Raw genomic sequence first — 25,000 nt, 5'->3', positions numbered from 1 at the left:
AAACCCGAGAAATATCGATATTCCGCATAAATATTCAAGTGGAAAACAAGTGTCTTCACATCCGTGGGTGATACCGATTGAAATTGCTGCTGATCTGTTTGTATCATGTAATGATTTTGAAATTATGCGCATTGCATGTTTCTGGACGAGATTAAGCTCCGATCAAACGCAATGATATCACGGTTGGAGCTATTAGACGAGAATTTGTTGACTTGGCATCCGATTTGACAGTAAAAGATGACCACTGATTTCTTCAGGATGAATCATGAGTATAGTGTCTCAAACAATTAGAGGCAATCAGCACAAACGCCGTCGCGTGTCGTCTGTTCGATAATTCAGTTCTTTTGTAGCTTGCGTCGCAAACAATCGATTATTCCTTTATTATATTTTCCTTTTGACTTGATTTGCGTTAATTGATAATTTCATTTTACAGTGTCCCCAATTAGTGCTCCAGCGTTAGAACGACTAGCCACTTAAAAAGTTCCTTTCCTTTCCTTTTCCTTTCCGAAAGGTATTGACTGCAGGAGCAGAACTGTTGACGTAGATGGCAAGAAAGTGCGGCTTCAAATCTGGTAAATACAAAGGCCTCGTTTTATTTATTTTTTTTATTTTTTTGAAACTGAAGCAATTTAGTTCATTAAGACAGGCATATGTTGACTATAGAAAAGCTTATATACATCCTAGATAAGGTTTTGACTATTAACTAATTATTGTTGGCTCTGGCTGTGTGGTACCCTATCAATCTTTAATGACTTTTTTGACAAATTTTAGCGTCGGAAATTCACGCAATGTTACAATATTTACTGATATTACTCGTATAATGAACGTTGCTCTTCAAGTTTCCGTGCGCCAAATAAGAGAGAATACCAAACTTACATTTTTAGATTTGATTGAATTCAAATGGTTTTGTATTATGCAGATTTTGCCTAAAATAGTTAATGATTTATGTAATTAATGCTCTAAGTACCCAATGCAAGTAATTGTCGTTTTATTGACTCAAATTTTAAAGAAAGTAACTAACTTAATATATTATTTAATTCTAACTAACAAACTTATTTGGGGGGGGGGGGGGGGTTGAAAAGAGAGCCATATTTCGTATAAGTCATTATTCCCTAGCAAGCTTGAATGTTGTAGTTTTGTGAAACAGTTAATTAAAGTATTTGGGTAAAATATTTGTTAGCTAGAACAGTTGATAAATAATTGGTATTAGACGTTTGCCATAAAATATTTACATTTTTTATTTTATTTTAGGGATACTGCAGGACAAGAAAGGTTCAGAACCCTTACCAGTGCATACTTCAGGGGAGCAATGGTACGACTCTGCAAAAAAATATATTTTTGATTTCATTTGATCCTTAATTATTTTGTGATAATATGTTGAGGTTGCAATATCTTAGCTATCAGTGTAAATAATGATTTGTTTTCCATTGTTGCACATCATTGTCATATGTTTCAGAAAATGGCAAAACAGTTAAAGTTGTAAAAAGAAGACTTTGAATTTGGGATTATAAGTAAATAACGAGATTAGAGTAGCAGGGTCATTGCTTTGAATTTTGAACTTGGGATTAAATTTTTTTTCAATCTTATAAATAATTCATGAGATTAGAGTAGCAGAATCATTGTTGTCGTGACAGCACTTACTTTCCACTAGTTGTGGCTGGGGTTTGTTTCCTACTAGACTCAATAGCAACGACTAAGATGACAGCAACAAGAACGTCACAAATGTGCATATTTAGTGTGCAAAAACAACAGCGTAATTTGCACGCCCTGCAAGCAGCACCTGCATTTTTCATTTTTGTCCATTTCTTGGCCGTCATCAGCAAAAGAACAAATTATGTGAAATAACCAAATCTGAGATTTTATGGAGGACATCAGCACTTGGAGATAAATTTCACTTTCTCCCTAAATTAAGTGTGACTCACATCGGTTACATTCTTGAGGGACTGCCACACCATTGTCATGTTCAAAAGCTTGGAATAGTCGCAAAGTGATTATAATAACACAAATTTATGTTTTGAGATGACATTCTCATTGCCGTTCCTGTCGTCATTGCTAAAGCTCCCTGTTATCACGAGTGGGTTGACTTTGTTTGTTCTTTGCTCTGCTTTGAGAGGTTTTTCCCTACTTCTCAAAAACAACTTCTGATTTGATCTGCTTTGGTTTCATAAGTCTTGATAGTCCTGGTATTCAGCAGAGAAACTTAATTGTACATGTGCTCAGCAAAAAACTATTCATTATTATTAACACCTGTGCTATCCAGACCATTTGGAAATATTATCATTATCATTTGAGTTTTTTACAATCAACCAGCTATATACTTCTTTTATAATGGCAACCAAAATAATAAAAAACTTCTCATTTCATGCAAATAGCCTTTCTAGCCTCGCTACGATGAGCAAATTTCAAAGTAATTTTTGTTAAAAAAAAAATGTAACAGTAGGTATAATTAACATAAATACAAAAGAATGTAAACTTTAAGGTGGTCGCCATTTACAAAAGTGACCAGTGTTATTAGCCTGTTATTATCATCATCATTATTAATTATTTAAAGACTGTGCAGCCAATGAAAACACATTGACTGTTTAACACTTCCCACAAAACCCTCAAAATTTCGATTGGGATTTTGTGTTTGCAAAGTTGGAAAGCATGTTTTTCAAGTACCAGGGAATGCTCAGAACGAAAAATGTAAGCTTCTAGCCATACTTGTTCTCCTGTCTTAGGATCTTTGTTGTTTGTGTTTGAAATCCATTCAGTGGATGGTTATCCAGTCTGATGTCTCATTATTTTTAAACATTTTCAGGGTATAATTTTAGTGTATGATATCACAACTGAGGACTCCTTCAAACATATATCTCAATGGTTGCAAAATATCCAAGATGTAAGTTTTTTTTTCTTTTTTTGCATTTACTTAATTGATCTCTGAAACCAGATTCCTCGATACCGGTAATGCAGGATGATGTGAACCAGAAAGAGTACTTTGCAGGGACTTAAGTATTATGTTCTTTATCATGTCTTAATCCATAAATTAGGAATGCTTCAGTTTGATAGACTGAAGATGAGTATAAATCCCCCATAAGCCCGAGCAGTTGGAGTGATAATAAAAAGAGAATACACAGTCAGAAGAACTTTTGCTGTTTTTGAGGTTTTCTTGTTCATTCCTGTACTCAAAATGCGAAAGGAGTTACACTAGTTGCAAAACTAGTGCGGAGACAAACACACAACAACTCAACCATGTGCTTTCCCTTCTCTCCTGCTCTTCCTTGCCTAGAGCGTCTTCATAGAGGAACAAAAGTACTGGATAGTTCGTCCAGATGCATTAGGGACCTTAAGCAAGGATGACGACAACGGCTACCAGAACGCTGCAAATTTGCATATTTAGTGGACAAAAACAATAGCCTTTCATGCTCTGCATATGCGTTTTACATTTTGATACATTTCTTTGCCGTTCTTGTCTGGACAACGACAAATTTGAGGTCATGTGGAGGACGAGAGCACATGAAGATGAATTTTCAATTTTCTTTCAAAATATTCACACCGTTCTCATCAATTTTATTCTTGGATTGTGCATTCATATTCTCCTTGCCAAGCAACTTGGAGCAATCGCAAAATCAATACAGTAACGGGAAATAATATTTTTAGACTACTTTATCGTAGCCATCGTCGTCATCCTTGCTTAAGGTCTCTATTATGCATCTTGTGCCTGTCTTTAACCTAGACGAATTTAAGAGAAAAATTAACAGAAAAAATGCTTTCTCAAGTTTGTTCCAGATAGATAGTGTCTCTAGTATAAAAACGGCTAATGTGTCACACGTTGTCTTCTTTAACTAAACATCTAGAACTTCATGCAGTACTTACTGGTAATTTCAGTCAGGGTTCCAATAAGTATTATGTGAATCTTATTAATACCGGTATGTCGCTAATTATAACCTTATTCTAAAATGGCCGCTGATTTATGCGGATACAAATTGGCCCTTGTTGCTTCATTCAATATAAAACATCCTTTTAAATTTTAAGCTTAAGAACGAGGCATCAAGGGCTTATTTGAATAAAAACAAAAGAATATTTAAATGGCGGCTATTTTGGAATAAGGTGTATTGGACAACCCTCAAACAAAAAAGACTTCATTTATTACAAATGAGGAGACTAAATGTTTATGTTCCCTGCACATGTAGACATTGTCAATAGTGAGGCTTTTTTAAAAATAAATTTGAGCTCCCACATTTTCACTAGCTGTCAACATGTAAGTCCAGAAATGCGAGTTATTATATGCATACGAAATCTTTGGGTGCAATAAAAAGTCTTCTGTTAAGTCTAAGAACTTGCTACCTATATTTCCAACGTAAGGTAAGTTCAGTTGGTCAGCACTATTTTTGGTAAATGTAGCTGTTTATCTTTACTTGAGAAACATAGTTTAGGAGCTAAAAATAGACTTTTTGTGACATTAAAGTGGTACTATGATCAAAAAATCATTTCCTTTTTTTCTTCAGATTTTGAAAGCGTGTTTGCTTAACACCTAACTGGCAAAATTTTGAGCTTTGAGTTTTATCCAAAGGCTGTTTATTTCGAGTGTAAGTTTTAGATTTCACGGTCGGCCATTACTCACGTTCAAAACTGCCCGATTGGACCTCAGAGGGTTGGATCTAGAGAAAATGACGTCATTTACTCACTAGCTTAAAATTTCAGCGTGTAAACGCAATTTATTACATATGCAAAACACATGCTTAAAAGTCTGAAAGCCCGAAACTCCCGTGCTGCACATTAATTCACACGCATTGCATTTTTAAACTAGTGAGTCTTTGATGTCATTTTCTCCTCGACCCAGCTCTCTCAAGATTTTAAAGTTAGTAATGGCAGTCCAATAAATAAGAAAATTCCAGTTAAAATAAACAGGTGTATTTTTAAAATCAGAACTTAAAACTTGGGTCAGTTAGTGTTTACTTAACATAGTTTTGAAATCCAAAGAAAAAAATGAATTGTTTTTTTGGTCGTAGTACCACTTTAATTGACTCTGTGTCCTTAGACAAAATTGATGTTGAAGTCGCAGAAAGAGAAAGGGACATTTGGGAGAGGACAAAACGCAGAGCCCTACTCCATGGAGTACCCTATGGAGTACCTAAATGGAGTACCCCCAAAAATCATTCATTGGTCAAATTAAATACTTTATCAACATGGCGAGGTATTTAGATGTACATACCTTTATTTATTTCCGGCTCTCTGATTGTTACAGTTCGATGCAGTTCACCAATTGGCCGCCTTCTTGAAGTTTCGTAGGTATTTCATGTATCCATTATTATAGTGTATTTTTAGACAAATATTCATACAAAAATTGGATACCCCTACCCATTCAGGCCCGTGTGTACCCATATATACGGAGGGTGCATGTAAAGTGCAGGTTGCAGGTCATTGTTTTACTATAACTGAAACAACCCAAACCTTAACAAAAATGCTAACCTTAGGCTAACATTGTTTTTAGGCCTCATGTTAGCATTAGTAAAGTTTTTGGGTTGTTTCAGCTTTGCTGAAACAGTGACCTGCAACTCTAATTTGCAACCTGCAACCTGCAGTTTACACCCTCCACCCACATATACCCTTATGGAATGGAATGGAAAACTTTATTTGTACAAGGTACACTACATGGGCATATATGGGTATATTATGGGCATACATACATGGGTCTATGTGGGTATACAGAGGTAAATATTTGTCTTTATTATATGGAGGAGAGTGTTTTACTGGGAACTAAACCACTCATAGATTCCATACGCCAGTTCATCCGGGACCTGAATGGCATATTTTCCGTATGTCACCTTTCCAGGTGATCTGGTGACGTAATTCAAAGGACTAGGGAGAAAAATTTTAACACCATATCCCACAACCACGCGCGGCCTTAGGTATTGTTTCCAAACTCTTTGCAGTAGTGCCATCGCCAAAACTCAACAGATCATTATGTGTCTACCACGTTTCCTGCTACTGAATGAACATTCAAGTGGACCCGACAAGATCTAGCCTCGCCTCTGCCATGCTGAATTTGAAAATAAGGCCGCGCGCGGTTGTGGGATACGGCGTTAAAATTTTTTCCCCCAGTCCTCCGAATTGCATCACCAGATCACCTGGTTGTGAGTGTCGTATCGTTCAATGACGTCACAATTCCCGCCTTTTGCTTTTATTGAATTGGTTTCTCGCGTCGCGTTTGTTGTTTAGAATAAAAGCATGGCGAGCAGGTTAGCGTCCATCAGCGACGAAGAAGTTAAACAGTTCACAGAAAAACTTGAAAACGAGAACACAAAGAAGAATATTTTCTGTTTGCTAAAAAGCCCAGCCGTATTTGTAAAACTTGACTACTTTGAAACACAATAAAATCGGAAATATTCGATATTTAGCCTCCATATAATAAAAAGAACATTACACGTTGGCCTTAAGATATGAATTTTATGTTCTCGTGGCAAGAACAATATCTCACTCGTTGGCTTCGCTCACTCGTGAGATATTGTTCTTGCCATTCGAACATAAAGTTCATATCTTCGAGCCAACGTGTAATTTCAAAAAATTAAATACACTACAATAAGGGATACATAAAAAAATATTATAAGGTACCTACATGTACGAAATTTCAAGATGGCGGCCAATTCGTGAACTGCATTGACCTGTAACAATCGGAGCTGAGAGCTGGAAGGCTGGAAATAAGTAAAGGTATGTGCATCTTAATGCCTCACCATGTTGATAAAGTATCTAATTTGACCAAGAAATGATTTTTAGGGGTACTCCATTTAGGTACTCCATGGAGTAGGGGAGTAGAGGGCTCCACGTTTTGTCCTCTCCCGTGACATTTTGTGACATTTAATTACTGTAATGAGAATTTCTGATAATGATCGTACTACAAATGGGAAATTGATCTCGATTTTGTACATTTAGTCAAGGGCAATAACGAAATTAAGCTTAAACTGTTCTGGGCAACAACTAAATGTCAGTTTTGTCAATATAGAATGCTTCACCTGCTGTTTGTAAAATTCTGGTCGGGAACAAGTTGGATTGTGAAGACGAAAGGATTATAGGCACAATCAGGGGAAAATCAGTTAGTATCAACCAGGAGCCCATCAAGGGGAGCCTCTATCTACACTAATTCCTTGAGTCAACCCTTTCCCGAGTAGAATTATTTAAAGAACGGCTTTTTCCCGCGAAAAGTATCATATTTCTGTCGAGTAAACCGCGAAAAGCGTGTGGGTAAAACAATGACTGTCATAGCTCTGTTTTCATTGGCTCTTCGAACTGATCGCGCTGAGGGCTGTAAAGATTGCGTATCGATGGCCAACGAATCACACAGATTAAACTAAACACAACAGTAAACTTTACTTCACTCGCATGGCACATAAAAGAGCATGGTTTCACATTTCCCATGGGTCTAAGTAAGCCCGCGATTTCTGTAAACTTCCGGTATGAAAACTAGAGTTATTTCCGGTTAAAAGGTTATCAATACATTACATCCCTTCCTTTCTTTGGAAACAGAATATAGTGAAAGGAAAATGTCAACAAAATACATAGTACGAAAAACCGCTCCACATGGACTGCGCAACTAGAAGGATACTGTCCAGTTCTACTAATCCTTAAACCTAAACGAAGTCTACCAAAGTTCAACACAGGTTCAATGCGTCAACAGAGTCTACTTGATAGAGTACATAATCCTTGTATTTCTCCGGCATTCTGATTGTCCGGCTGGGTCGTGATGTTACTGTACTTTCTTCCAAGGTACTTGGGGCAACCGCTGGGCTTACAGCCTCTCCAACTGCTGAGCTAACAGCCTTTTCACTTACATTTTCTGTTAACTCCTGTGTATCCTCTGGTGGGTTGTAACGTTTAACAAAAGAACTGTTCCGCCTGTATTCCACGCCCTTTTTCGACCGAACAGTCACCTCACGGCCTTCCTTAGTTTGCACTGTGTATGGTTCACTCTCAAAATTTGCTTCAAGCTTACCAGACGTTTTCGTGTTCTTTAGTAAAACTTGGTCTCCAGGCATCACAGGATTTTCTACAGCACCTCGTCTGTTATCAGCATATGCCTTGTGGATCAACTTGTGATTCCAGTCATTGTCTCTTACACCCTCATTCAACAGGTTATTAGCTCTCTTCAGCTCTGGAAATTTAGTTTTCAATTCTCTACCGAACATGAGGAAAGCAGGAGTAACTCCTGTGCTTACTTGTGGTGTGCTCCTGTACGCGAGCAGAAACTTATTAAGTTCTCCCCGCCACTCTTTTCCTTCAACGTGAGCCACTTTCAAAGCCTTTAGAAGCGTTCTATTCTGTCTCTCGACGTGCCCATTGGCCTGCGGCCACAGCGGAGGAGATGTCCGGTGTTCTATTCCGTGGTCTGAGAGGAACGTCTTAAACTCCTCGCAGCAAAACTGAGGACCATTGTCGGACTTGAGAGTAAAAGGATATCCATATCTTGAAAATATCTGTGCCAGTACATCTACCACTTTCTTGGACGTGGTCGACCTCATGATTTCCACCTCATAGAATCTGCTGAAATAGTCCACGACTACCAACAAACTTTCTCCCGTCGGAAGAGGACCCATCAAGTCTATGGCTATATCCTGCCAAGGACCGGTAGGTGGTTCCACTCTTTTCATTGGCTCTGGAGGCTGTAACTCCCCTACAACCTGACATCCATGACAAGACTTGCAGACTCGTTCGGCGTCTAAGTCCATTTTTGGCCACCAGACCTTTGTTCTGAGGCGTGCCTTCATCTTTACGATGCCCTGGTGACCCTCATGAGCAAGACGTAGGACCTCTCCCCTTAGAGCCTCCGGTATGACAATTCGAGTGCCACGTAAGACAAGTTTTCCTAACACGCATAGCTCGTTCCTGACACACAAATACGCAGACATCCTACATTGAGACCAGTCCCCACTTAAAATGTACTGTCTCAGGCTAACCATCTCTGGATCGCTCTCAGACACTTCTTCCACTTGTTTAGCCGAGAGTGCCACTGGTAGGCTTCCCTGAGCGACTGCCATAACAAAGTCAATCTCCTCTCCGCTTGTGTCTTTGGGGTTGACTTGATTAAGCCTCGAAAGTGCGTCGGCAATGTTTGCTTTTCCGGGACGGTAAACGACCTTGTAATCGTAACCCTGTAACCTTAGAACCCATCGTTCTATACGCGCCGATGGTTTAGAGAGCCTGCCAAAAATGCACTCAAGCGGTTTGTGGTCGGTTTCTAGTTCAAACTGGCGTCCGTATACATAAATGTTAAACCTTTCACAGGCCCATACCAGGGCTAATGCCTCTTTTTCCGTCTGGCTGTACCTTCGCTCTACTTCAGTGAGGTTCCTGGATGCATACGAGATTGCTCGCCACTCCCCATCTTGAAGTTGAGTCAACACCGCACCCAAACCGTGTGGACCTGCATCGGCAATGATTCGTGTATTGCAGTCCCCTCTGAAGTATGCAAGTGTGCTGGCCCCTGCAGCAAGCTCTTTTAGCTTCTGAAACGACCTTTCCTGTGCTTCACCCCAAACGAAAGGCTCATTCTTCCTCAGGAGACTCCTAAGCGGCTCTGCTTCTTGCGCGAAGTTGGGGAGAAATTTTGCAGAATACTGCACCAGCTGAACGAATGATCTGACCTCTGCAGCATCTTTCGGAGGACTTGCATTCATAATGGCAGCTACTTTCTCTTCACTGGGCGTAACACCTTGGCTGCTCAGATCATGACCGTAAAAGGTTAGCTTGGGAAGGCGAAACTGACATTTCGTTCCATTCAGAGTTAATCCTTTTTCTCCCAACCGCTTTAAAACAGTATGCAAATTCCTGTCGTGCTCTTCAATACCACAACCATGTACAATGAGATCATCTGCCAAGTTAGCCACACCCTTACACCCCTGCAAAACATCAGCAACTATTTTCTGGTACTTTTCGGGCGCTGATGTTATTCCAAACATCAAACGTTTGTATCGGTACAAGCCACGGTGTGTAACAAATGTTGTAATATCGCGCGATTTTTCATCCAGTTCCACTTGATGAAAACCCCATTTCAGATCAAGTTTTGAGAACACAGTTGAACCGTTAAGATCATATAACACTTCCTCAAGCGTGGGGATGGGGTGTCTCTCCCTCTCTATTGCCATATTCGCCCTGCGCATGTCCACACAAATCCGGATATCACCGTCTGCCTTTGGGACCACAACCAATGGCGACACCCATTCAGTAGGTTTGTGTGACACCTCTTCGATGATGTCCTTGGCTAACAACTCGTCCAACTTCTCGTCAACCTTGCTTCTCAGTCCAAATGGTAGCCTCCGTACCGGTTGTGCGACAGGTGTGACATCATCTCTTACATGAAGCTTCAGCTGGAAATCCCTCAGCTTCCAAACTCCTGTGAAAACTTCTGCGTACTTCTCACGAATATCAGCACCATTGCCCTCTGTCATTAACGAACATATTTCTTCTTTCATGGGACCAACCCTCAACACTTCCAATTTCTCCGCTGTGTTCTTTCCCAGTAGAGATCGGCCTGGACCCTTAACAACTGTGAATTCATCAACACACGACTTGCCATTGGCCCCGCACACAATTTCAGACACAAATGTTCCAATCACTTCAATAGGCTCCTTTTGACCATAGGCAAACAACTTTTTGCTTGATTTCTTGGAATCACACTGTACATTTTCTTTCTTCATCGCTTCCCAGGTCGTCTGATCAATCACATTGCACGAAGCGCCAGAATCAATAAGTACTGCACGTAACACAACTCCTCCAACCTTCAAATCAACTTCGCTACCACCTACAAACTCACCAGCTCCCACTGCAAACGCATAGTAATTTTGGGCACCAGTAGCTGAATTTTCTGACACTTGATATGCTCTGCCCCTGGAGGCTTTCCTTTTTTCAGAATCTTGAGAAGGAGCTTTGCGTTCCTTCGTTTTGCAACAAATAGCAAAATGCCCAACCTCCCCACACGAATTACACTTTTGGTTGCGAGCTGGACAATTCCGATCACGTGCGATGTGGTCACTGTAATTACAACGGAAACATCTCATCACCTTTGCACCATGACAACCACCAGAATGTTTACCAGACTTATTTCCTCTACCTCTGCCTTGAGCGGTCTCTTTACCTTTCCCCGTATTTTGAGGTCTGCCGAACGAGACAGCATTCACCTGGCCTGACAAGCTTAACTGATCCATGGCCTTGACCTGCATATTTACTGCCTCATGTACACGAGCTAGGTCTTGCAAATCCTTCAGGGTTGCGTTTGATTTTTCCAGGAACTTACGGCGGAGTCTGGAGTCCCTGCACCTCTCAATAAGCTGATCCCTTATCGCTTCATCAACTTTTTCAAACTCGCAGGTGATCGCTTTCTGTCGCAGCCGACAAACGAACTGATCAACCGACTCACCCGAAGTTTGCTCCATTTGCCTAAACTGATGCCTTTCGAACGGAACATTCAACTGGGGCGAAGAAAAACCATCCAGCAACACCATACTCTCATCGAAAGATACGATATCCGTTCCGGGCACTAACGTGTAGTAGAGTTCCTGCAAGTTCAATCCTCCGGTATGTAACAGCAACGCGGTTTTCTGTTCATCCTTCGTTATCCCTTTAGCCACCAAATACAAATTAAATGAGCGCTTCCACAACTTCCAACGAACGGCGAGAGTGTTCGGGTCTTCCTTCGGGTTGAAGGGAGGAAGACTGGCCACATCAAGAAGAGGAACAAACGCGGTAACTGGCTGTGTTTGTGTTGTCGAAGGTGTACTCGAAGTCGAAGGTGCACTGCTTGTCATTATCCTCCTGACAAAATACTCAGATCCTCTACGCAAATGACGCCCAAAATATCCCCGACCTCACAAAACGAATCGAATCCTCGTCGCCAATGTAAAGATTGCGTATCGATGGCCAACGAATCACACAGATTAAACTAAACACAACAGTAAACTTTACTTCACTCGCATGGCACATAAAAGAGCATGGTTTCACATTTCCCATGGGTCTAAGTAAGCCCGCGATTTCTGTAAACTTCCGGTATGAAAACTAGAGTTATTTCCGGTTAAAAGGTTATCAATACATTACAAGGGCGTGTGAAACTTCCCCTGGGAGGCGTTCTAATAATAGATCTACTCGGGAAAGGGTCGACTCCAAGGCCAAGTATGGGAGATAGAGGCTCCCCTTGATGGGCTCCTGGTATCAACGTTGTTTTTATTCTGGCTAAGTAGGTAAACAAATGTAAAATGGAGAAACGTAAACTTACCATGTCCTGAGGAAATGCAGGACTCACTAATGCCGTGACACTAGTCTAAATTTTAAAATCACTCGTATCGGGGTTTAATGGGCTCATTCTCGGCCTTGACGTCACTATCGGAATTTTGCTGGGAAAGGATGTCTTTTGTCGGAATTATTATTTTATTTTATGTGCTGTCGCTACTTTTTGGGCCATGTTGCTTGTCGGAATTTACCCTGTCAGGGCCTCAGGAAATACCTCCTTCACCGTATCCCCTGAAGTGGCACAGGTCTCAGCTGATACGCAAACATGCCCTTCTCTGCCCATGAGTGCTGTTAGTCAAGGTGCTTTGAACATCTCACAGGTAACCCAAGCTCAATGCTTAACAATTATTCCACGAGCGTGCGTTGGATGTGAGATGGTAAATCAAATCGAAACTTCAACATCCCCCCCCCCCCCCTTCCGGGCAAAGCCTGGCATTTCACTATCTTCTGTGCCCGGGGAATGGGGAATTTGACCTTTGCCTGCGTGGGGTGGGGAAAATTGAACCGGAAGTGTCACGATTGTTTTTTCAGGTGCCGAATTAAAAGCTATAAAACACGTGTTTGGACGAGATGGAAGAGTTTAAAGGAAGAGATATAGCATTTGTGAGCGATTGGCTTAAAAAGAGATCTTCAAAAATTGTCTTCAAAGAAATTTTGGCTGCGTAATTCGTCTTTTTCATACTATAGAGTGAATACAATATCCTACGTTTTCACACCCTCCGTTTCATTGTTAAAGCTCTGAAAGCTGTACGTTTCTGTTAGAGGAAATCAACCGACACTGAACGATTTAAAACACATGCAGTCGTAAACGCTCTAGGCTCTGTTGTTAATAAGGAAACAGTTCCCTCTTTAAACAACCTTTGCCGTGTTTCGGTGACTTGCTTATTGACATTGTCCGACTTAATTAATTCAATTTTCAAGTCACTTTTCATAGTTTCAATGTTAAAATTGTGTTTCTGTAGTAGCTCAAGTCTGGTAAAAAACGGCATCATCATATAAAGGGTAACGAAATATGTGTTAGCATGTTTAAACACAAGCTTTATTAAGACGACAGGAGCCGACGACGATTGTTCTTTAGTAGGGTATGCAATGGCGTAGCTAGGGGGGGGGGGGGGGAGGGTCCCGGGGTGCCCCGTGACCCCCCCCTTAGTAAGCCTTTTTTTATGCAAACAAACTGCAATATTCAGGTTGCAAAAATGTGAGTACCCTCTGTTTGACACAGTGTGACCTCCCCTTTGAAAAATCCTGGCTACGCCCATGGTATGACAGACAAATCCGACGATAGGGTAGGGCATTTGAACACCATTTTGACCCAAGGGGGTGGGAACTTGAACAATTCGATATTCAAAAGTTCAAATGCCCGGAGGGGAGGAGGGGGGGATGTTGAAGGTTCGAGTTGATCGACGCATAAATAGCACACGAGGCGCGTAGCGTCGAGTTGGCTATAACCAGTCTCATATCCAACGCTCGCCCGTGGAATAATTGTTTCATTAAATTTCTTAAAATCTAAAAGTTTAGAAAGTACGAAATACGAGCGAAAAACGCGAGAAAACCCGAGCGAAATCGAAAAATCTTGATGAAGATGCGATGTTGTGTAATGCCTTGTGGTCAGACTGACGCAGGCTTATCACAAAAACATTTCTTACCTTTTCGCGTACTCCTAAACGTCGGAAATGATCCAAACTTTCCACCAAACGGTTTTTTTTTTTTGCTTTATTCAGAGAGAAATTCCGCTTTCCGGCGAAAAAAGCTTTTAGCTTGGCAACGCTTAGCACAATCATTTACCATATGAGCTTTAACTAAGGTATATGATCTAAGAACCGAGATTACGTGAACCAATCAGAGCACGAGAAATGCATTAACCGAGGTTGAAAATTTAAAACAAATCGCCTCGTGGATCCACAGCTACTTTGACATGTTATGACGAAATTCAAGATCAATAACATGACAGCCGCATGAAAAACTGACATCAATTTGTTTTTCACAATAACAAAAAGGCAGAGGGGTCAAAATTAAGTCAAAACACGAGAAGACCGCGGGACAAAAATGCGAGAAACTTCAATCTGACGCGAGCAATATCGCGTCATTATCGCATAAATTATAAATTTATGTGTCTGTCCGCTTAGTGGCAATAAAAATTAGCCAATGAGTGCGCAAGAATTTTGCAGTCATTGCTTTATTATTCAACACATTGTGACAATGTCCAACAATGGTCATAGCGCGCTCAATATTTGTCGTGGGTACTCAACAGATATCCTGCGATAAACGTAATTTTGTGTGTCGCGGAGAAAAATGGTAGTTTTCCAGCTTTTTTTCCCAATGAACTTAGAAATTTGCGCTGTGTCATCAATGTGTTGAATGATAAAACAAGTAGCCTGCTCAATCTTGTGGAATATCACCTGCTTCTAGCCAACTCGGTCTACAGCCTCGTCGGCTAAGTGGCAGGCGATATTCCGCGCGATTTTGCAGGATAATAGTTAAATACTATGCAAGGGTAGAAATATAAGGATTTCTATGGGGAAAACGGTTTTTCTCAAAATTCGTATACCGTTGAGGGAAGCAACTCACCACGTGATTAATTTGGCGGGAAAAAAGAGAGTTGGGTGACGACGTGACACATTCCATTTGATATGATAAAAATTCAGGCATTCTTGTCCCCGACGTCTTTTCGCTTGTCTTATTTTGTGCAAGGGCCCCGCCGGCTAAGAGAAGCCAAAAGGGGTTATGGGGACGAGAATGAAATTCACGGTCGTCAAATCTGCAGGTTTGCAGTCTGCATTTGTCGCACAACAATCCTGTGGTGATCCTAATGGATGTTGGGTAACTGTGCATATGCTCGCTGTTGAAGGACTCTTCTGTTCTTATCTGTGGTGGTCTCGACGAACCTAGCACGTATCTCCTGCACGGATCTGCTTGATTTCCTTGTCTGACCACTTCCATCTCATGCACATGTCTTTAAATGGCCTGTACTTATCTCGATGAATCTTGCAATTCTCTTTCTTGATGGCACTTGTTACCAAGTAGCCTGTATGGTCAGTCAGGCAGACTTCTCTTGTATGGATATAAAAAGGTCTTTGTAGAGGGCCTTGATCTGATCTTGAAGGATCTGATTCAAAGAGTATCTTCCAAACATTTCCTGCATTCGGCCGAATAAGTTGCTACTCATAAAAACATTACGACAGCCCCGTATGTGGGAAAGGAAATTTTGAAGTCTGTCATTATGGTGTCATGCAAGATATTATTTCCCTCTTTTTTCTTTGACAGATTAGTGAAAATGCTGAATTAGAATTTTTTGAAACAAGTGCACGAACAGGAGAAGGTGTAACAGAAGTAAGAGTACATTTAATAGTACATTTAGTAGTAACAGGCCAAACAAATTTGTTAATTCTGCACTTAACAGCTAGAGCTAATCGAGATGGGAAGCTGTAGACTAGTTAAGTATATTCTACTTGGGAATATTTGAAATATCTGCTGCTTTTTTTACCATTATAATCGTTGAAGTATTTTTTTCTTTTCCTTCACGAAAACAATTTTGACATTAGCGTATGGGTCATTCATGAAAAATTACCCAGTGTGGAAGTTTTCAATTTGATTGAAGTAATTTACTACGATCATATTTGTCATGAAATTTCAGGCGTTTATGGCCGTTGCAAGACAGATTAAAGAATCCCATGAAAGAAAGGTCAGTTTACTTGACGGAGTCAGGGCGCTAGAGTTTTCTAAAATTGGTCGGTCTTGTCATCGAGACATTAAAGTCGTCTGAGTACAGACTCAAAGTTTAAGACGTCAGGACAAACCGGCCGGCCGAACAAAAGAACCATGGGTCTGTAATAACTGAGGAGAATGTGGTGCCTTCGTTATGACATCTGTAAATGGTTGGACTTGCAAGTGTGCTTGGATAAGGACTCCAAACCGTAGTCCCAGCCTCACAACCTTTCAACCTTCCTAACACTGAGGGACGTTAAACAAAAACCCACACTCAATTCCCAAAGAGTAGTCCACGGTGTTCCCGTTTTGCGGTCTGTACTTTGTCGTATATGACTGACTTCATTCGTTCATAAGTTGGAAGTTAGCCTGTGTAGAGCCGTCCGCTCTCCGAAAAAAAATCGAAAAGGAGCGAGCGGGCGGCTGGACACATGGTAGTTGGAAGTTGGCTGGTTGACGTCGCTAATGGACCGGCGGATAGCGGCTCCTAAAGATCCCTATATGCATGCTTATGTCTTATCTTACGAATAAAAATGAGAGATGTAAAGGGAATCTGAATATGCACATCAGGTAGAAAATGCGCTATTTAAATACATGCTCAGCCTCATGCTTAGAGTGCTCGACTCCGGATCGAGTGGCCCGGGTTCGGGTCCTGGCCGGGGACATTTTGTTGTGTTCTTGGGCAAGACATTTTACTCTCACGGTGCCTCTCTCCACCCAGGTGTATAAATGGGTACCGGCGAATCTAATGCCGGGGGTAACCCTGCGATTGACTAGCATCCCACCCAGGGAGCAGTAGAAATACTCCTAGTCACTTCATGCTACAGAAACCGGAGATAAGCGCCGGCCTGATGGGCCTTTCTAGGCTTGTAACAGAGACTTTACCTTATTTCTATCACCATCAAGAGTGAATTAGATAAGAGTGTTGTTATGGAATGGGTGGGCTCCCCAGCACAGTCACGAATACCCGTTCCCGCGAAAATCTGTTCTTATGTCCCTGAAAAAAAACATGGCAGAAGCAGTCACGCGTGACATGGCTTCTTCTGATTGGTGAAAATTGTCGGCCCTTTGCTCGTTTCGTGCGCAAAGTGTATCTAAACATAAATCCATGTGTGACTGTCCTGGGGCACAGCCACACTCACTCTTGTCACCATTGAATGCGTTTGCCCAATTTGCTGTTTTCATACTGGACGTCAAGCATAAAATTGACGAGTCCAACACGTTGCACTAATGTCGTTGACGGATACAAGGCAACCTCATCTATACTAGAGTTGTAGGCTTGAATTTTTTTCGCAGGGAAACATACATACTTGATTGACCACTCCCCGTAGGGGCTTTTCAGGGCCAATGAAACATCATCACGATAACACAGAACATTCAACAACAGCTATTAAGAATCCCAACTGGCCGGAGGCAAGCTAGTTGGCTATTTATGGTACAAGTGCGGCTGAAAAGTTGAATCAGGGACTACCATGAACAAATTCAACCAGTGGTCAGAACGTGTCTTGAACCCAGGATCCCCGGATCTCAAGGCAAGCACCCTAACCCGGCACTGGACCGTACTGCCTCACTATCGATAAAGTCCAAATGGCAATCTCGATATGCACCGATGCGACGTGATAGGTTCATTCATAAAACCACACAGTATGGTTTCGGAGAGTAAGTTTGTTAATTGAGTAACAAAGTAAGAAGAACTCATAGGAAAGGTTAACCATTCACTTCTTCAGGAGCCCATCAGTAGGAGCTTGCCTCCCCCATACAAGCCCTATGAGTCAACCTTTGCCCGTATCTTTCTATTTTTAGAACGCCACGAGTTGTTCGGCACTGCACGCGCTGTTTAAAATAGCCAATCAGAATAAAGTCATTGTCTAACGAAGACAAAAATAGCAAAAACAATGTACGCAAATTGTGCGAATTGATGTAAATTAATGTAAATGTCAGTCTCCTGCTGAAGGGTTGGTTCTAAAAATAGAAAGATACGGGCAAAGGTTGACTCAAGGATAGAGTGCACATGGAGGCTCCTACTCATGGGATCCTGACTTCTTGCTTTTTCAGGGAGCGATGCTGTCAGATGAAGATACACTTACTCCTATCGATGGATCTGAGGGATCACCTCAGACGCAGTCTGCTTGTTGTCGATAAGAAACCAAAACATTTCCAAGTTGCTATTTTATATCAAGACAGAACACTGCCAAGCAACTTTGGCGAAGTGATTACCGGTGGCCAGGCTCTGTTTTCATTTGTCGTTTTGGACGATTTCTACGACATAAGGAAACCTATTACTGAGAGCGGTGCTAAATCAGAGCCTGATCGCTGGTGGGCAATTCAAAGTAAAGAAACAGTTTCACAAGTTCTGAGACAACTGACATTTTAATCCAACGACTATATTCTTAGAAAAAAAAGAGAAACATGCAAAATTGGTCAGATTGATGGTGACTGTTTGACAGGGAAATTTTTTGATTTGTTTAAAATTACGGTCATAGGTCAGCTCAACGCCTTAGTCCTTTTTTTTTTCTGGGTAATTGGAATACGTAGATAATAGGCCTTTTTCGATATATTAAAATTCAGCTTGAAAGAGAGGTTTAGAGGACAAAGACAAAGGAAAGTGGTGATATGTAAATATTTTTCACATTCATTTCAACGTGTTTCTATTGTTTTTGTCCTCACTGCCCCACTATCAATCTGAATATTTGATATTTTAAAAATGGCCTATTTCTAATTTGTTTCAAAAGAAAGATCACAATGCTATTGATGCTAATTGCCTATATAGTTCTTTTCTAGAGAATGTGGGTATGGCGCTAAAAAAATAAAGCAAAACATTTTTGAAGCTGTAATACAACGTATCTTAGCCCCATTCACACTAATACCGTTGTAAACTTTTGCGTTTTATCTTGGCGAAAACGAAGCAAAATATTTTTTATCCCCATCAGTGTTTTTATATTGTTTTCACCTATCCACACTGAAGCGCTTTTAAGAACGATGAAAACAACTCATCGTTTTAATATTCTCACGGTCTCATGTCATCATTCAAAAGCCTCATGTCCACAGCAGTGTGTCTTCAAGCATTTTCTGCGCTTTGACGCATGGTTTCGTTTGAACAACTGACGCCAGGTGTGTGTAAAGGAACGTTCAAACGGGCGATTTTGGGTGCGTTTTCTCTGCTGCGATTTCTGCGGCGATCTCATGGCGATACAATATCGCGTTGTGTAAACAACCGATGATTTCACTGCGATTTCAGAAATATGCGTCGCTGCGATATCGCGGTTGTTTTAACATGTTGAAATTACACTGCGATTTAGCAGGATTTTCTTTTACAAAGCTGACAAATAGGTACTATGGGACTCCCCCAAGGGAAATTTGCTTTGCCTTTGGCGGAAAACAAAAACCAAGGTCCAACCGAAAACACAAAAAAGGCATGCAAAGTTGAGGAGAAATAAATTTTGATCAAGGAATGAAGCACGTTTGAGTGTAAGGCTTGCCACATTTCAAAACGATAGACAAACGGCCAGCAACAAGAGATACTATGTCTCGGGCCAGGGCTGGTGTCTGTAGCATCACATGCGTTAGGAATCATTGCCGAGAGTGTCCCTTTGCTTGCCTGGTCCTAAAGGCTGGTGTGCGATTCTTCAGTGCAATGTTACGGCGAGTTGCTCTACTTGGTTGATGGCTGTTCTTATCTTCGTATCTGGTTTTCATATCAGTAGCTCGACGTCTGCCAAGAGTGATTCAAATGTCGTTGGATCCATTCGCAGAAAGTTCTTATAGTGAAAGGGATAACTCACAAGATCTTTTAGTATCATTTGTGAAGTACCCCGTCTTCTTCGGACACTTCTCGTGTTGCGATCCATGATTTTACCCAAAATGATGGTTTTCTTTTTACGCTGGATGCCTTTGGCAGACCACGTCTAAAATTCGCTATTGTCGTTTTCATTGTTTTCAAATATGGTAATTAGCCACGTTTCTGTCATGTCGGACATACAACGTGCATATCTCTTATATTTTCGCGCGAAAGGTAATCGGAAAAGATCACATGGACTTCGCAACACAAACACAACTAAAAAGTATCCCTCAAATGATCTTCCTCTACTCAAGCAACCTTAGCCTCCTTTGAAATCGATTTTGTCGATCAAGCGCGATAGAACGGCAATGAACGCGAGAATATTACACCTCTTGCCTTCAATTCCGGTTCCCACAGTATTTAAATGTAACTGAAATTGCTTTTATTGAATATGAGGCATATAAACTGCCAATGGTTTGGGCACTCGATCCATTTCAGATTTTGAGATTTTGGAGGGGCTGTAAATCGAGTATGATCACTAATGTAAGTTGAAAATTTTGCTTTTCGTTTTTTTGTAAATGCAAAATGCTTTCATTGTGAACACCAGTTTGCACAGCTTACACTTTTTGAATTTTTAATTCGTAACTTCCTTAATTGCTTGGAATGTTCATGTCAAAGGAGTTGTATATTTGAACTGTTTAGTAAACCTGTAAAATGAGGAATGTTATTTCTGTGAGATTTTACAGCGAATTAGTAGAGAGATTTAGCATCACGTTTAACGCGAAACGCGAAAGGCAAACGTGACCACATGAGCGTGAGTTTCCTGCCATTTTTCGCGTGTGCCGGTTGCCATTTCTACGTGAAAGAAGACATTCTCGTTTGCCGTATTCTTGGAATTTTCTTCGTTTTTCTTCTATATAAAAGGTTGTTTGAGGAAAAAAAGAAGAACCCCGAAACCATTCTCCTGTAAGTCAAACAAGGAAAAATTAGGTTTCGTGGTTATAAATCGTTTATAACCGAGTCCTTAACGCAATTCTTGTTCATAAAATCACGTTAACTCTCTGTTGACTCACAAAACAGTTTCATCCAAACTCCGAAAATTTGACAGCGTCTTTTTCGACAAACACTGTTTAAGAGAATCCGAAAAAATTGTTTTGTTAAATAAATACTGAGATTAACAGAGTCCATTCCGTGTTGCCGTGTGTCACGCAAATCTTAAGTTACAAGCTTCACTCCATTTTACATGAAACGTGAAACGGCCGTTTCGCGGAACGTGATACTAAATCTCTCTACTATCGCGTACACGCGAAACGGAAAACGTGAAATAGCACGCTACTGATGGAAAATTCTCTTCTGGTTCAAACTTGTGTTGCTCCTTTTGAGAGCGTTGCTTGATATCTGCACCTAACAGAAGAAAAGTGAACTAAAATGAAACAAGTTTCATTGATTGCCGCCAAACGTAAATTCTCAGTGTGACGTTTTCCCTTTCTCGCAAACGGGTCGCGAAATCTCTAGAGACAGCTGATTGTGTTCATGCAATCGTTTGTTTAAGCAACTAGAAGAGTCACAGAACATTTGTCAACAAAATCAGCTATTTTCTTGTTTTTATGCTTATTTGCCCAACAAGCGTGGTAGGGCGGTTGTCATGAACTTCGCTTAAACTCTATACACCTTTTTCCAAAATGGCCTCCATTTAATATTCTTTTGTTTTTATTCAAATTAGCCCTTGATGCCTCGTTCTTTAAGCTTAAAATTCAAAATAATATTTTGCCTCGAACGAGGCATCGAGGTTTAATTTGAATAAAAACAAAACTATATCTAAATGGTGGCCATTTTTGACAAGGGTGTATTGCGCATTACCAACAAGATGCATTAGGCACTTGAAGACATTTTTAATAATTCGGTGAATGCGAACGTTGGTCTCTCTCGCGTCTTGGAATGCGTGTGTTATCAGCTAGCTTCCTGATTGGATTGGCTACGGTGTTAACTTTCGGTGACAAGATAACATATAATCTCTCATCCGTTGTTTATTCCATGCATGCAAGAACAGACTTGGGATCTAACTCTTGCACGCTCTTACAACGGGACACATTGCGCAGGATATGTGGAAACAAATAAAGCGAACCACTATCCCAGTATTTGTGAGAAACAAGAACCGTGAAATTGAAAGGCTGCGTATATAGCCCGCATAGATTAAGGCAGCTGTCTCACCAGACTGTTAGCTTCTTCAGCTGCGACAGTATTTATCGGGAGAGGCGCTTAAGACCAGGAGACTGGAGTACATCCTGGAAAATGACTGTCCAGTTCTCCAACCGTACTGACCGAGAGTTCGGGAGTTCTCTTCAAACCGTTTTGGACGCTTCCCAAGATGCCTTTTTGAATTGCAGAAGTGTCTACCAGCGTCATCGTTGCTGCAAAAACAAGACTGATCGCGTGGCTTACCGCCATGAATGTTGGGAGATGACTAGAGCTCTTCCGACTCTTCCCGGCTTAAGGATGACTGAAGAGATTTCAAAGACCTGAAATATATTCCAAGAAGCGAATGACGATTTTGTTCAGAACATAAACGTTCTCTGGACGTTACTGGAAACCCTGGCCGAAGATTGAAATCGTTCGTCGCGAAGAGAGTTGCTCAGTGAAATCCAAGCGGCTTCTAGTTCTGAACAGTGGAGGTATGTAATCCTGTTGATCTTGCAACGAGAAGCATTGCAGTTTTCCAAGTGGCCAATTGTGAGATTAGTAGCATGGACCAAAATTCCAAGTCTGAATGACCACAAAATTTCAAGTCCCAGAACAATCATCCACGCAAAAGGAAATTCGAACTAGGAGACGTTTAAGGGAAGCAGAAATAGTAAAAAACGGGCACTCCTTAGAATGGCGACTAAATCTTGTGCGACTTTCAAAATGGACACTCACACCTGAGTGTATGTTTTCCTGTACAACTGTTGTTTACCAAAAGCCCAACGATGCTCTGAGGGGTCGATTGATCATGAAAGGGAAAGAACTTCTACATTCGAGCGGACTTTTCCAGCTCCGGCCAATAAGCGACGACGGGATTTATCGCAGCGACGGTGGTCTCCAGTATATTCCACACGAAACACGTTTGCCAATAATTCTTCCGCGAAGCACTGGGTCACAACTCCTGTCACATTATCACGAGAAAGGCTGCCGAAATCAAACCTTAGCTAATTTAACCTCACGTTTTTGGATAATCGCTGGGCGAGAGGAGATTCAGGCTTGGCAAACCGATGAACGCTGCAGGCGTAAAGCCAAACCTGCTGGTCAATTGATGGCGCGTCTACTAAGCAAGAGAGTAAAAGAGCTGTAGACCTTGCTGGTCCATTTTTTACGGTCCATGGAAGAGGCCATTGCTACTAATGCCTTCATGTTTAACTGCCTATTGTCAAGAGCCGTGCACTTGGAAGTCGCGTTTGAATGAGATACAAACTCCCTTATTAACGGCTTTTTATCGTATGGTTAATTAATCGCAGAGGCCTTCGCGAAGGAAATTATCTCGGACAACGGAAGGAATTTTGTTGGGGCAGAGAAAGAACTACGTGACCTGACCGAGGCACTTGACAAGGATATAATGCAGAGGTCCGTCGCAACCCAGAGAATAAAGTAGCATGTTCACTTTTCCTTCAGCCTCTTACTTCGAAGAGTATATGAAATTACGATAAAGGCGACCTAAAGGGCAATCTTCGTCGTCTGTGAACGGCATTAGTGACGAAGAGTTCATAACGACCTTCAATGGCAAGGAGGTATTGCTAAATTGCCGTCCGTTAACGTATCAAACCACAAATCTAGATATTGACGTGCTGCTTACGTCAAACAAGTTAAGTAGTTTACCATATAATAGGTATATTATAAATATTATATATTCCAGTCTCAAATCAAAAACTTGTCTAAAAAGATAGGTCTTTTATTAAAATCACTTTAAATCATGCATGGCTAGCAACAGGTTTCTGCCTCATTATAGTTTAAATTTGCCACATTTAATTATCGGATACAATCATCAAAAACTAACTTGGACGCAATTCTAAACCGATTGTGACCAGGGGGCCGTTACTCGAGAAGTCTCGATGACTTTTAGCATTTGTTTTTGAGATAACTAAAAGCGGATTGTGAAACACTTAAACCCTCTCCCTTCTTGAGATAAAGAGGGAATTGTGACATGTGAAAAGTTTAGGGACTTTCGAGAAACGGGCCACTGGTCTCTTTGAAGAGGCGAAAAGGACGCCACCCGGGCCCGGCTAGCAACAATCGTAACATTAATAACTAGAACGCAATGTTCTAGCCTATAAGCTTTGGTTCAACATGCAATACTGCAGTTTTATTTTTTCCCATGTCCTTGACTAAAACTCGTCCATTAAACAACTATTACAGAAAACGCTATCATTTGCGTAGACCTGCAATGCTCCACCGCTCTTAAATACACCTTGTGTGTAGCACTCGAATTTTCTTCCACATCTGGGACAAATCTCCTCTTTTATTTTTCCTTCGCCGTATTTTTGCTTTAATTCCTGACCAATGGTTAGCTGGAAATTCTGAGCAGCTATTGGTTCCAGGCTATGGTAATGCAGCACTGCTTCATGGCTAAGTAAGGCCATATCCCCAGTGGCTTCATTTTCATAACCAGTTCCAGGGTAGATAATATTCAATCCCGTTTCTCCTAAGCTCGATACTACCGCCACCGGGATTTCAAATATGTTATATATATATATATATATATATATATATATATATATATATATATAATTAATTAGTCCCCATAAAGCAATCCAGTCACCCCATTCACCATCCATAGCCATCCTTCTCACATAGGTATCCCATGCTCCGTGTTTGATAAATTCTCTGAAATGAGTCCCGTCCAGGGTTGTTGGATTACTACGGAGGTAATTTACCAAGTCACATCGCACTTTTGTGGCACTCTGCGAGACCCTTCCGAGGCGTATTAGCTGGTCATTCATTGCACGGAATAGACAGTTCCCATCTTTGGGGTTGGAGGCTGGCGATATGTTAATCCTGCCTTTCCCAATTCCATGTCTAACCGACTCTTTGGTGATTCACCTTTGACTGAAGCTTGCTTACCGTTTGCTATCCACTGGAAATCTTCGGGTAAATCGTTTTCACTGCGCAAGGATGATGCAAGATTTAGTAAATCCCTCGCCATCTCATTTCGAGCATCTTCGTTGAGAGTAAGGCTGCAATGGCTGCCACTCGAAAAGAGCAACCTTTTTGCAAAAAGACAGGTAAATACAC

General features: G+C 41.1%; 1 protein-coding gene across 2 annotated transcripts in view; it reads left to right on the top strand.

The window, feature by feature from the left end:
- LOC138008147 (ras-related protein Rab-13-like) overlaps window positions 1–18,799 on the top strand; it is a 19,262-nt gene extending 463 nt beyond the window's left edge. The window contains exons 2-8 of one of the 2 annotated variants that reach the window (XM_068855366.1): window positions 512–572; window positions 1,252–1,312; window positions 2,801–2,878; window positions 6,983–7,072; window positions 15,520–15,585; window positions 15,890–15,937; window positions 18,016–18,799. In XM_068855366.1, coding sequence (XP_068711467.1) covers window positions 512–572; window positions 1,252–1,312; window positions 2,801–2,878; window positions 6,983–7,072; window positions 15,520–15,585; window positions 15,890–15,937; window positions 18,016–18,102 — 491 coding nt within the window. In that variant the 3' untranslated portion in view covers window positions 18,103–18,799. The remainder of the gene's footprint in view (window positions 1–511; window positions 573–1,251; window positions 1,313–2,800; window positions 2,879–6,982; window positions 7,073–15,519; window positions 15,586–15,889; window positions 15,938–18,015) is intronic. The other variant, XM_068855367.1, reaches the window with a different exon arrangement.
- Window positions 18,800–25,000: the final 6,201 nt, after the last annotated feature.

This window comes from Montipora foliosa, chromosome 6, assembly GCF_036669935.1.
Source record: "Montipora foliosa isolate CH-2021 chromosome 6, ASM3666993v2, whole genome shotgun sequence".
Lineage (NCBI taxonomy): Eukaryota > Metazoa > Cnidaria > Anthozoa > Scleractinia > Acroporidae > Montipora > Montipora foliosa.
This window is presented reverse-complemented; position numbering and strand designations above follow the sequence as displayed.